This window comes from Epinephelus moara, chromosome 15 (genome assembly GCF_006386435.1).
Source record: "Epinephelus moara isolate mb chromosome 15, YSFRI_EMoa_1.0, whole genome shotgun sequence".
Lineage (NCBI taxonomy): Eukaryota > Metazoa > Chordata > Actinopteri > Perciformes > Serranidae > Epinephelus > Epinephelus moara.
The window spans coordinates 4381707-4393951 of record NC_065520.1 but is presented as its reverse complement, the minus strand read 5'-3'; the positions used below and the strand labels follow the sequence as shown (position 1 = coordinate 4393951).

The 12245-nt window shown below is 41.5% G+C and overlaps 1 protein-coding gene across 2 annotated transcripts in view; it reads left to right on the top strand.

Annotated features, from left to right (window-relative positions):
* Positions 1-5304: 5304 nt before the first annotated feature.
* Positions 5305-12245, top strand: part of stk11ip (serine/threonine kinase 11 interacting protein) — a 31425-nt gene continuing 24484 nt past the window's right edge. For both annotated transcript variants that reach the window (XM_050063569.1, XM_050063568.1), the window contains exons 1-16: positions 5305-5476; positions 5716-5783; positions 7283-7485; positions 7637-7711; positions 7857-7952; positions 8036-8143; positions 8236-8307; positions 8420-8549; positions 8913-9016; positions 9139-9228; positions 9684-9725; positions 9887-10045; positions 10216-10297; positions 10507-10971; positions 11062-11282; positions 11466-11576. In XM_050063569.1, the coding sequence (XP_049919526.1) occupies positions 5717-5783; positions 7283-7485; positions 7637-7711; positions 7857-7952; positions 8036-8143; positions 8236-8307; positions 8420-8549; positions 8913-9016; positions 9139-9228; positions 9684-9725; positions 9887-10045; positions 10216-10297; positions 10507-10971; positions 11062-11282; positions 11466-11576 (2025 nt within the window). In that variant the 5' untranslated portion in view covers positions 5305-5476; position 5716. The remainder of the gene's footprint in view (positions 5477-5715; positions 5784-7282; positions 7486-7636; positions 7712-7856; positions 7953-8035; positions 8144-8235; positions 8308-8419; positions 8550-8912; positions 9017-9138; positions 9229-9683; positions 9726-9886; positions 10046-10215; positions 10298-10506; positions 10972-11061; positions 11283-11465; positions 11577-12245) is intronic.

Sequence of the window (12245 nt, the reverse complement as noted above, 5' to 3'; positions counted from 1 at the left end):
TTCAGTGGCTGTCCCTCTCCTGCTCCTCTCTATCTGACCTCTGACCTCTTAATGGTGATATCAACGGGAAAAGACACCTCCTCGAGACATTTATAAATAAAACTGTTTTTGCTGAACAGAATTTCTAGAAACAGAGGCCGATGTGAAACTTGAGCTTGTGCTCCAGTATCAAAAACAAGGCGGTAAATCATAGCTCCCCTGGCTGGAAGACTCTGCATTGCTATACATACTGTGGCGTGTTTGTTTCAATCAGCACCCCCAACTCCCAGAATGCATGAATAAATAAACAAACAAACAAAAGGACTATGTGCGGAGCATTCCTTACATGGAAAGACCTCCCCGCCGTGGCAGACATGTCCATTGACACTCAATTAAAACTTGCCAGCTGCTACCGACTTATATGCCCGTGTACAGTAATGCTACTGTGCACGTTTCCAGCAATGTTTCCTATCGATCGGTGAGGCCAAGCCTTGAGGTGTCGTGCTCGCCCACCAAACAAGCTCCTATTAACCCTGTCCAGTGCGGTAGACTAATCGCTGTTTATCCAAGGGCCCAGAAATAGAAGTGGCGTGTGTAACCTTACTCCGCAGATATAAATGCAGATTATTTTGTCTTGTGGGTGCCCCCTGATTTAATGCTATTTGGCCCCATTCACGATCGGCATCCTAGCTCACCTTGGGGGCGTGGGGAGGGAGAAAGGGCACATTTGAAGCTGTCTTGTATCTCAGGGGTGTGAGTCAGGAGGATGCCCAGAGGGCTGTTTGCACATAGAACCTCATATGTCATTTTATGAAACCATGGGTGGAAAAGCAGCAGGATGGCCACTAGCTAATAGGCCTAACAGGCCGCAGTATCTGCCCATGTGTGCAAAGTAATCCCCACCAAGGTCAGTTACTTAAATTCCTCCCCATGGAGCTGTAAAGCAAACACAAACTCTGGATAAACTCCACATTGCTAGAGGAAGGTATGGGATCACTGATGGGCTGAGGACACATACAGTGCATGTGCCTCAGCAAGTATACAGAGAGAGGTTTGTATGCCAGAGGTCATCGTCATTAGAGTACAGTCAGTCCCCAAAACTCTGCCTGGCCTTTTGACCATATCACAACACTTTTCTTTATATACAACTTTGTTTTCAAGCATTCATGATCTGTTGAAACTGCAGTTATGGATGCTTCATATGATGAGTTATAGTTGTTGACAAATACATTAAGCTTTGGGAGGAGACACAGCAGCTGAACAGGGTAAAAGTTTAGCTAATATATCACCATGGAACCCAAGTTGATTACTTACATTAAGACAATTCATTTTTATATTATAAGTTTTCTGAAATTTATGTTTAATATCAGGGTTCCCACAGTTATGGAAAACCTGGAATTTCACAATCACATTTTCTTTTGATTAGTCTGAAGAAGACGTTATGGAAGCAAATTCTCAAATTTGCCTAGTGCATGAAAAATTTTGTTTTCACATCCGTAAATCTGTTTATAGATTACCACATAAATTGTTCTAGTTTGACACCTGGATGAAACTAGCTGCTTTCCTGGAAATCAGTTCTCTAGTCTAGTAGCCATGCAGCCACTGGCTACTACTGTTTGAAAGCAGCAAAGAAGAATTGACATCTGGTAAATAGTGTAACATTAGCTGTTAGCAAAATATCAGTAATTTGATGATATTTTACACTGAGAAGGCACCGTGTTCAGTAAGCAAGGCTTCAGTTTGGAGGGGTTGCACTTTAATCTTTTTTAGAGGAAATATTTATTCCTGAGCTTTTATTTCATTGTTTTAAATCACTGACAAATTAGACAATAAAAGATGGAATTCATTCTCTGTATGCATTTGTTCATGCAATGCCATACAAGAATGAGAACAACAATTGCACGTTCATACAAGGTTGGCAGTGTACAGCTGTTATTATTATTTTTAAATGCAATTGTGTCAGATTTGTACTCGACATTGGCTAATACACAAGTTTAGGTATCAGAACTTGTATCTGAAAGGGAAAAAAATAGTACAAACATTACGTACATAACAAAACAATGGCACACGGCGTGGCTAAAGTACAACCAATGTTACCTAAACAAAGGAAGGACATTTTTCAAAAAAGCACCTAGTTTATAAATGACATCACAGAGGTTATAGAGCCGGTCAGATCATAACATATCTGTTTACAAATGAAGCTCTTGAAAAAGTTCAGTCACATGATCACAAATAATTTCCCTTTAGCGCTAAAGACTTTTGTTGAATCTCATCAGCACAAATCATCTGTCAATCTATACACTTACATTTCATCTTTATTTCATTATTCTGTCTCTCCTGATTGAACTGAAGTAGGTCATAAATCATCTATTAGTGGATCATATGCTGCAATACTAAAAAGGGTGGCTAAAATAAAGTGTTATGTCAAATACTGTCAGATATGATGCATATGATGCAACTTTTCTAACACTAAATGACACCCAAATTTAGCTGCAAACTTTCATTAATTCCACTTTGTGCTTTGATATTCTGTCCTTGAAAAATAACCTCTCAGAACAGGCCACATATTTGAACCCCAATCAGTGACACAAGCAGTGACATAAACCACTAACTACGCAATCACTGTTTGTAACGCAGCAGCCTGTTTAAAAGAAAGAAAACTGCCAACACTGTACTGTCCTCTCATCCTATTTTACCTTGTGTTATAAAGCGTAAGCCAATAATTTCACAACTGTCCCTAAATCCAAAATGCATATTCCTAAAGCAAGAAAGTGTAGAATGACTGTAATTTTGGTTCTACACTGGTTTCTTATCAACTGAATCAGGTCCCTAAAGGCATCCCCATGTTCATTTTTCAGGCTTTGATAATGAATGAGTGCACTGTTTAGTGTTTGGCTTTGATTATACTTAATTAAGGCCCCCTTTGCTTGGACTACTGATTAGATAAGTAGAGGCAGTGAGCACAGGGGTTGGAAAAGTAATTCATCATCTGATTAGTGGGCCTGCATAAAATGAAGTCACACTTACAGCAATTTAACAGCTGGATTATGTGTTTATTCCAAGCTAAAATGTTTTAAATCATGATGTGTAACATTTTTTATTTGAATGCCACACTGCAGGAGTTCATACGGGTAAGAAAACTAGCTCTCATGCGTGCACAGTTAACCAACCAGTGCAACGTGCAACATCTCACTGAATGGAAATGTTTACCAAATTACAGTACATAAATCCTTACATGGAAATGTTCACATCACAAGTCCCAAATGGAAAAATGCTTATGCGTGTGTTTTTTTCTATGTGAGTGTGTGTGTGTGTGTGCCCGAGTGTGAGTGTGTTTGTTTGCTGCCTAGCAACAAGTGATGCATGTGCAAATTAGGAAAGTTCTTGCTTTATTTGCCCATGCAAATGTTTGTGAAGTATCTGTTATGGAGCCACAGCGTTACGTATTCCCCAGTGAAACACAAATAAAGACCTGCTGAAAAGTGCTCTCCTAATGTGTCGAGTTAATTGAGGTTATATGCTGATGTCAGCATTACACTATTCACTGACATTACTGTTTTTCCGGCTACAAAGTTCATGCCTTCTAGGAATAGGCATTTCAGGTCGCAGTGTCTCTCTACTATTTCCATGAAAACAGGAAACGACATTTTGCAAACAGGCTTGGTTTAATCTGCTGTATTTCTACTTTCTTCAGCCATAACACACACACTCCTCGGCAAACCAGCTACCCAGCTCTGTTTTTTATTGGTGCCATGACTCGGATATGGTTTGACCAGGTTGGTAAATTTGACAGCTGGTATTTATTAAAAATGTCAGCCACCACGAAGCCTGTGCTTGGGTCTTAAAAGGTGGGAGGCACAAAAGAACTGGTATTCGCCTCTGTTGAGTCTTCAGGCTGCCTAAAAGAACAAAACACTGTTATGTCAACCACTCATGCATGGTGCAGCTGCTCGCTTTTATAACATGGGGATGGCTGGATGGATTCAGTGTCTTTGCTGGTGGTAGTGAGGACTCAGTTTGACATTTTCATTTGCTCTCATGTTGTCATGTGTGTTTACATTGTGAAATGTGGGATCCTTGCTAGAGTGCACCACCAAGTGGCCACCTGCAGGAACTAGTCAAAAGCAGCACCATCAACCTAAAAGACAAAGCTGCACAGAAATGTACTGATTTAGTGTGATTTTCAAGTTCCAGGTTATTTATTATTAATTGCATGGATGGATTATGAGACAATGACCCCTGGGCACAGATACACAAAAGGCCCTACCACTTCTCTTATAGGAGCAAGACACACAGACTTTGTGGTTGTTTTGTGTGTCTATGAGGCATTTTGTGTCTTTTTTTGGTCATTTTGTGCCCTCTTGTTGTTGTTTTTGCCTTTCTGTTGTCATTTTATGTCTCTTTTCAAGTCATTTTGTGTCTCTGAGTTAAGTTTGTGTGTGATTGAGGTCATTTTGTATCACTTTGTAGTTATTTTATGTCTCCTTGTGGATGTTTTTGTCTTTCTGTAATTGTGTGTCTCTTTTCAAGTCATTTTGTGTCTCTGAGGTAATTTTGTCTATGATTGGGTCATTTTGTGTCTCCTTGTGGTTGTTTTACACATTTTTGTAGTTATTTTGTGTATCTTTGCTGTTCCTTTGTATCTCTTTGTGTTCATTTTGTTTCTCCTTGTGGTTGTTTTTGTCTGTCTGTAGTCAATTTGTGTCTGAGTTAATTTTGTGTGTGTTTGAGGTCATTTTGTATCACTTTGTAGTCATTTTATGTCTCCTTGTGGATGTTTTTGTCTTTCTGTGTCATTTTATGTCTCCTTGTGGATGTTTTTGTCTTTCTGTAGTTGCTTTGTGTCTCTTTTCAAGTCATGTTGTGTCTCTGAGGTAATTTTGTGTCTGAATAAGGTCATTTTGTGTGTCTTTTGGTCACTTTGTGTTGCTCTGAAGTCATCAGAACAAGATATAACATGCTGGTGAATACAAGATGAAATAAAGTAATATAAATTTGCTAAATAATGCTAAAGGCTGAGATTTTATGTGATTATAGCCATACATTGTCTAACGTGACAGCATTTGTCAATCAGTTTTGATGAGTAAGGAGGAGAGAAAAACACTGATTAAAGGGCATTCTCTGAGTTTACATAAGCTAGTTTCTCCTCGTGTCTTTTAAGCAGTGGGAGATTAAGCTCTAACTATATGCAACAATTAAATAAATTAAAAACTGCAATTTCATATTTTATTTGACAGTTCAGCTGAGGGAGAGGAGAGGCTGCGACTTATTCTGAGTGACAATCTTTTTGGTCTATCGGGGCCACCATAGAGGCTTCAGGCAAGCTGTCATGTGACGAAAAAAATGTCAACATCACCGTGCACAGTGCAACGAAACCAACGAATTTACCCCGGAAAATTTGTTTTTCTTCATGTACAAAAATGAACACGTTTTAATACTGCTCTGTGGAAGTAAAACTGTATGCTAGGTATCCATTTTTGGGGCTGTCACTGCACAGGTACGTCGCTTTTAGCTTCGCTACCAGGAAATTGGTTAGCTAGTTTACATTAGCTGAGCTATCGTTAGCTGCAGTGAGGGCAGAGTTCTGTTGCTAATGTTAGCTATGACTTCAATGACACTTACACGAATAAAGGTGACACGCTAAAATTGTTATATACTATAGAGGGAATATGTTTCTTTTCTGTCGATATATTCTCGTGCTAATAGTAACGTTATGTCTTGTTTGAAACGTTTTAGGATGGCTGCACCTCACAGTGGCCAGTCCTCCCTTGTACACAGCTTGGCCACACTGCTCCGAAATGATGGTATGTTACAGTCAGATACAGTTCACTCTCACTTTTCCTTAAGTGTAGTTAAATACTAATTTATTTTGGGGACTAAAGGGTTGTGCAAAGTGTGCCAATTCAGCCAAAACAACAGCAGGGTGCTGCGTGTCAGTGGTTGTCTTCACTCAGACTTAAGACAACGTGAACTACAGACTATCCAGATTTCCTTTGTGGGAAAGCCTGATATGGGAAAGAGTCTTTCTTTGTACTTGTGAAAATCTGATGTTGCTGTGCTTTGGTCCTTTGATCATGCTCAGACATATCTGATCAGATATGGATTTATGTGATACTGTATGTATAAATGGAAGGTGAATGAAATGATTCCTGAGTGGGTTTGATTTTGATGCCCACCTTCATTCAGTTGAACACTAAGTGACACTATTGCTACAACAGAGTGCACTTGTTTGCCAAACTTTTGAAGACTAACTTGAATTTATTTGTTTTATCAAAATTAAACAGGGATAGTTTTTACAAAGGTAAATTTGCACAGGGTACACTCAGTATATATTTAGTAGGGACTGTTGCCTCTATGTCAACTCAAAGTTTTGCTTGTGCATGGTTATGGTGTTGAATTTATTCAATTTAAAGGGTAAGTTCAGTATATTCTTACCTGGACCCTATTTTCCCAAGTTTTTGTGTCTAAGTGACTAATGGGAACAACAATTTCTAACTGTACTGACCTAGTGTGCTGCAACCAACAGCAGTGAAACAGGCTGCAGTTTAACCACTTGGGGCATGTTTGCACCATCGATTTATGTCCTCTTAAAGCATTTGTTTTCGCCACTGACGGGCTCAGATTGTTATTGTAAGTGTCTGACAACATTATGGAAGGTTCCCTACAGAGATAGACCTTTTTGCTTAAGGGTAAGATCCTTTTTCTTCAACAAGAAACACTCTGAAATCACCGACACAAATTTTACCAGAGTCCATTTAAATAAACAGTAATTTTATCATGTATAGAGTCAGTGTATTTTCACATCTAACCGGGTGAATTAAGGGTTTATTTCAACCAAACCAGAGTTGTCAATTGTCAGAACAGTGGAAAGACAAACCAAGACCAAGTTTTATTTTGTTTCTGTCGACTTTGAACGAAGTGTGTTTTACAGTGGAGTCTGGTGGAATTGTCATTTTGCAATTTCAGGGCTGTTTCTGGTTAAACAAAAAGGATCTTACTCTGAAACAAAAAGGTCTTTCTCCTTTCAATAATGTTGTCAGACATTAGAATAACAATCTGAGCCTTTCAGTGGCAAAAACAAGCACTCTTAGTGGACGTACATTGACGGTGCAAATATGCACTGAATTGGTCATTTGGACACAAAAACTTGGGGGAAAGGGTCCAGGTTGAAGATTGTTGATGGAATTGTGCAGTACACGACACTTAGCTTGATCTTGTCATTTAGCTTAACACTTCGTATATTTAGCTGTGGATTAAAATTGGATTCTTAAGAGTTAAATGTCTTGTCTCTCCCAACCTCCAGGCGACTTGGTGCTGGGCGGCACCAGCACTCTGACCTTGCCTGCGGCCAGCTTGCAGCAGCTCACCAGGCTGTTTGAACAGCACTTGCTGTCCAGAAGCCAGCAGCATGGCTTCCTTGCGCTGCCCTCCCACCCTGCTGACACTGATTCTCTGCTACAGCTGCAGTTCCTGTTTGACATCCTGCAGAAGACCATCTCCCTTAAGGTGAGCAAGGGTGCCTAAAATTGGGTCTGGTGTTTTCCATGTGTTTTCCAAGTATGTTTGTCAGCAGGTGTGAATAGTGGTGACAGTTGCTTACTCCCTGGCCTGGAGTTCTTACTTATGACATGTTGTGTGTCTTGATTTGTCAACGCAGCTCATCAACCCACCAGGGGCAAGACTTCAGTCTGTGGTGAAAATCTTCCCGTTCAAGTCTTTAAAGTGTTTGGAGGTAACTGCAATCCTTCATTGCTTCTTCAGTCTCTTTTATTCCATCCCTGCTTCTTCCTCTATTTCCACCACTTCAACCTTTCCATCTATCTGTCTTAAAAACAGGAACATTATATGCTTTTTTTGGTGTCTCTCTTCCTCACCAGCTGAAGCGAGTGCCTCCACACTGTCTCGAGGGACTCCGCGGAGTTTACTCCCAGTTGGAGGTCTTTACATGCTCAAAGAGCCTCAGCTCCCTGGAGGTACTGTCACTGAGTGCATTTAGGCCATGTCTTCCCTTAAAGAGTCAAATGCAGCGTTATGTATGTCTGTGTCTGTTTTTTAGGAGCTGCTTTCCCTGTGTGGAGGTGACCTGAGCTCTGCACTGCCTTGGCTTGAACTGCACACCCTCAACTTTAGCTACAACTCCATTGTTTGCCTTGACCAGTCACTAGTGAGGAAAACACACACAGATGCATCATTACTGATTCACTGGTTGATGTTATCATCACCTGACTTCAACCGTCTCTTCTTTTTCTTTCACAGAGTTTACTGAACGTCCTGAAGTCTTTAGATTTAAGCCATAACAAGATTCAGGAGTGTGCTGAGTTTCTCAAGGTGTCTGTTTTTTTCATTATAATTCATCTCAATTAAAAAAATATTTCCCTGCTGGTGACAACACCTTGTTCTGCCTCTGGCGATGTCTCATTTCCTCATTGCTTCCTCTCAGCCCTTGAGTGAACTGGCACACTTGAACCTGGGCTACAATTGCCTGCAGAGGGCGCCAATGCTGGGCCTGAGTGCCAGAGCCAAACTCCTCACACTCATCCTCAGGAACAACGAGCTGGAGACCATTAACGGTAAAGTCAACTGATAAAGATATCCACAGATATTCTCATATTATTCTTTGAACACAGGGGATCAGTCCCTGGTTGTAGTCGGCCAATAAAATCACAGAGCTCAGGGAGGAGTGAGCCACAAAACTTAAAAACTTGAAAAACAGGAAGCTGATCACTGTGCAGTGAGTCCCACCTCCAACTGTTTTGGGAGTCCTTCTGTTTGTCTTGGATGTTGTTTATCATCACACAGTGAAGCATTAGATAACCTTACACCTGCCTGTTTGTTATGTCTTTTGGATGAGAGGGGAGAGTAGTATGAGAATCAAGTTAGATTTGTTTTATGTAGATGTATTTATGCTCTTGTTATGCTGTCTTATTCAACAGGTGTGGAGCAGTTGTCCTCACTCCAGCACTTAGACCTGGCCTACAACCTCCTGTTGGAGCACTCCCAGCTGGCTCCTCTCTCCCTGCTGCACTGCCTCAACACAGTAAGGAAACACATGCACACAGATGCAGAAGTATATATTTTGTGGACACATTTATTCTCATAATATATTTTTGCTTCACAAATTGTTTATGAGACTCTTTAAAAAGTTACATCTTCTTTTAGCTTAGCCTGGAGGGCAACCCGCTGTACTTCCAGAAGACCCACCGCACCTGCACCGTCCGACATCTCTCCCCAAAGGCCGCAAACCTCAGAGTGAGTCATGATTCTAGCTAGACATGTGAACCATGAAACACTGAAAAACAAATCTAAAAGTGTCCTGCATGGACATTGGTCTCGGACATCAAGGCAGCAGCGTAGTATATAATATACAGTACAACGCAGCAGCTGAAGACAGAAGCGGATCACATAATGTTCTGGTCCAAAAGCATAAAATAGAAATGGAAAAAGTTTTGGGAAGATGTTCAAGTTCCGAGGTAGCCTGTGATGTTCAAACATACTGTTCCCATTATAGCAGCTGTTGGCTCATCTTTGTACCAACAAAGGCATTATATTGTATGTCTTGATTTATCTGAAAGCACAGCTTCTCTAAACATACAGAACTGCTCCAAAACAGCTTCCTGTCTGTCGACCACTGTGAACTCCAAGGTGTTTCTTTCTTACATAACTACACTTTTTGTGTATGTGTGTGTGTGTTTGTGTCTTTTCAGCTTAAACTCGATGGTTCCCCACTGTCCTCATATGAATTATCAGTAAGTTTCTGTTATTTTTTTCATATATATATATTTTATTTTTTTACCAATATGATCTGACTAGCGATCGGAGCCGATAAATTAACTAAAGACAAAAGCCAAGTGTCAGTGGATTTCTGTCCAGTGGGAATAGTCTAATATTAGACCACTCTTGTCTGCAGGTTCTGCCAAAACCAGGCCAGCTGATCGCCCAGGTACAGACTGCACCTCCTGTTGCCATGCCACCAGAACGGGGTAACCAGGAAGGGTCCAGTGGTGCAGGGGAGCTCAGTGACAGCATGTCAGTTGAAGTGGGAGTCTCACGCATTCGGAGGAGGAAGGTAAGAGAGCTGCTCTGAGATGTGAAATGTGTCCTATACGTAAAAGCTACATTTTAAAAGGATTTGAACTCACAAAACGGTTTTCTTTACAGATCTATCTCGACAGGTGAATACTGACAAACTGAATGCTGTGGCACATTTTTCTGATCTCAAACCGTTTTGTGTTTCAGAGTAAGGTGAAAGTGCGGAGGGCCAGCATATCCGAGCCCAGTGATACAGATTACGAGCCCAGGCAACTTTCCTCCTCACAGAGTGGGTTTTAAAAGCATCTCTGTCCCATGTGATTTTATATTTGTTTAAAAATTTACACCCTTTTGTTCCTGGCTTCCATTGTTTTATCCAAGTTTTCCACTTGTAGTTTTAACTATTGGCTGCATTTATTGTTGGTGACTTAGGCTAAAGTGTACTCAGCTGTTAAATAAATATTTAAAAGATAAATGTTAATATTATTTCTGCACTAGGCCTTGTCCTTCCCCACCAGCAGGAGATTGAGCGCATGTCCAGCTTTAGAGATCAGCTGGGTGAGGACTGGCTGAGGTACCAGCACCATCTCGATGGAGCTCCCTCCTCTACCATCACCACCACTGTCAACACCAACCAACCAGCTTCTCACCCTCAACCCCTCCCCAATGGCCTGAACACCACCACACATCCGTCCATCAGCTCTGCTGAAGTCCCAGAGGTCTTCCCCGAACCGCTGCTCTCATCTGAGCCCAGACTGGAGACGTCTGTGGATGCAGAGCTGGAAACAGAGTCTACCCTGCAGTGGCCCGGTCATAGCTCCACCTTGGAGGAGAACACGGTGGATGGAGTAGTGGCAAGCCAGGGAGCGGTGAGCTTACCTGGACCGAGTCCGGAGTCACAAAGGTCGCTGAGAGGGCAGAGAGGAGACACTAAGGAGGAGGAAGTGGAGGAGGATCTGGGAGGTAGGGTAGAGAAAAAGCTGTAATATCAGTAGCATGACAACACAAAGAGACAAGCATTACTCATACATGTATCTCTTTTTCTGCTGTTAGTGGACCTGTGTCACCCCCTACTTGTGGGAGTTTTATCTGACCAAGAGGAAGAAGACGGTGAGGGCCAGGAGGAGAGGAGGAAGAGGAGGAGGGAGGTGTTCCTGTGCATCAAACAGGGCCTGTTGCTAGAGGTGGACACCCAGCGCGGTCGGGAAAGATGCCGCCTGGAGCTCAGCAGCCTGGCTCGGGTGGAGGCCACAGAGGCTGCCTGGACCCGAGGGGTAAGAGGAGGAAGGAGAGGGTGGAGGAAAAAGATCCTGGGGTTTAAAGGAACAGTTCACCGAATGTTGCATATTAAAACGTCGCCAAATAAACTTTGTATATTGTAATATTGATTTCAAGCGTATTTGTCAGCTTTAAGGGCATAAATGTATAAATAAAAATATTTTCTTTTTTTGTTTCAGGAGACAGAAGAGATGCTTCCAGCTGTGGAGCTTCAGTTCGCCTACATCAGCAGGGAGAAACAGAGGAGACGCTACGTCCTGCTTGATGATGACCCACACCAGGCACTGCAGGTTGATTACAAGTACTTGTACTTGTTTCTGTAAGATGGCACACAAAGCTCACACTCTTGCAAAAGACTTAGAAACTAAACCCGGAGATGTTAATCTACACACCCACATATATGATAGGAACAGAATGCAAGACACTTACAGAGAAGCAAAGCACATCCACGAAAATGAGAACAACACCCACCTTCTGACTCCTAGGACGTCCTGTACAGGTCTGGTCATGCTCACATGCTGCCTTTAACTCAAACCCGGATACCTTTTGTTTTCAAATGTGATGTCACCATCCGGCAGAACACTCTGTACCATGTTTACTATCTTGTTTATGACTTATGTCTTCTTACATTGTGCAACATCAAATCTGTGCCAGATATAATTTTAACACAGAAAGGCATTTCCAGGATGTCTTCAGATTTGTGGTGAGCAGTCAGGGACTGAGGAGTCATGTTTTATAAACAGACACATAGCTAAAGTGAAAAGTGTAAAACCTCAACAAACACCTTCGACTTTACCAGAAACTCTTAGTCATTATGTCAGTACCAGAAATGATTTAATCCTGAAATTATCCTTCAGCTGGACTGATTTTTGGCCCTTTGAGAAGCTCTGTGGAGCTCCTACAGTTTCTAGCTTTTAGCTGTAAAGTTTTGAACATTTAGATAGCTTACTTTTGTACTT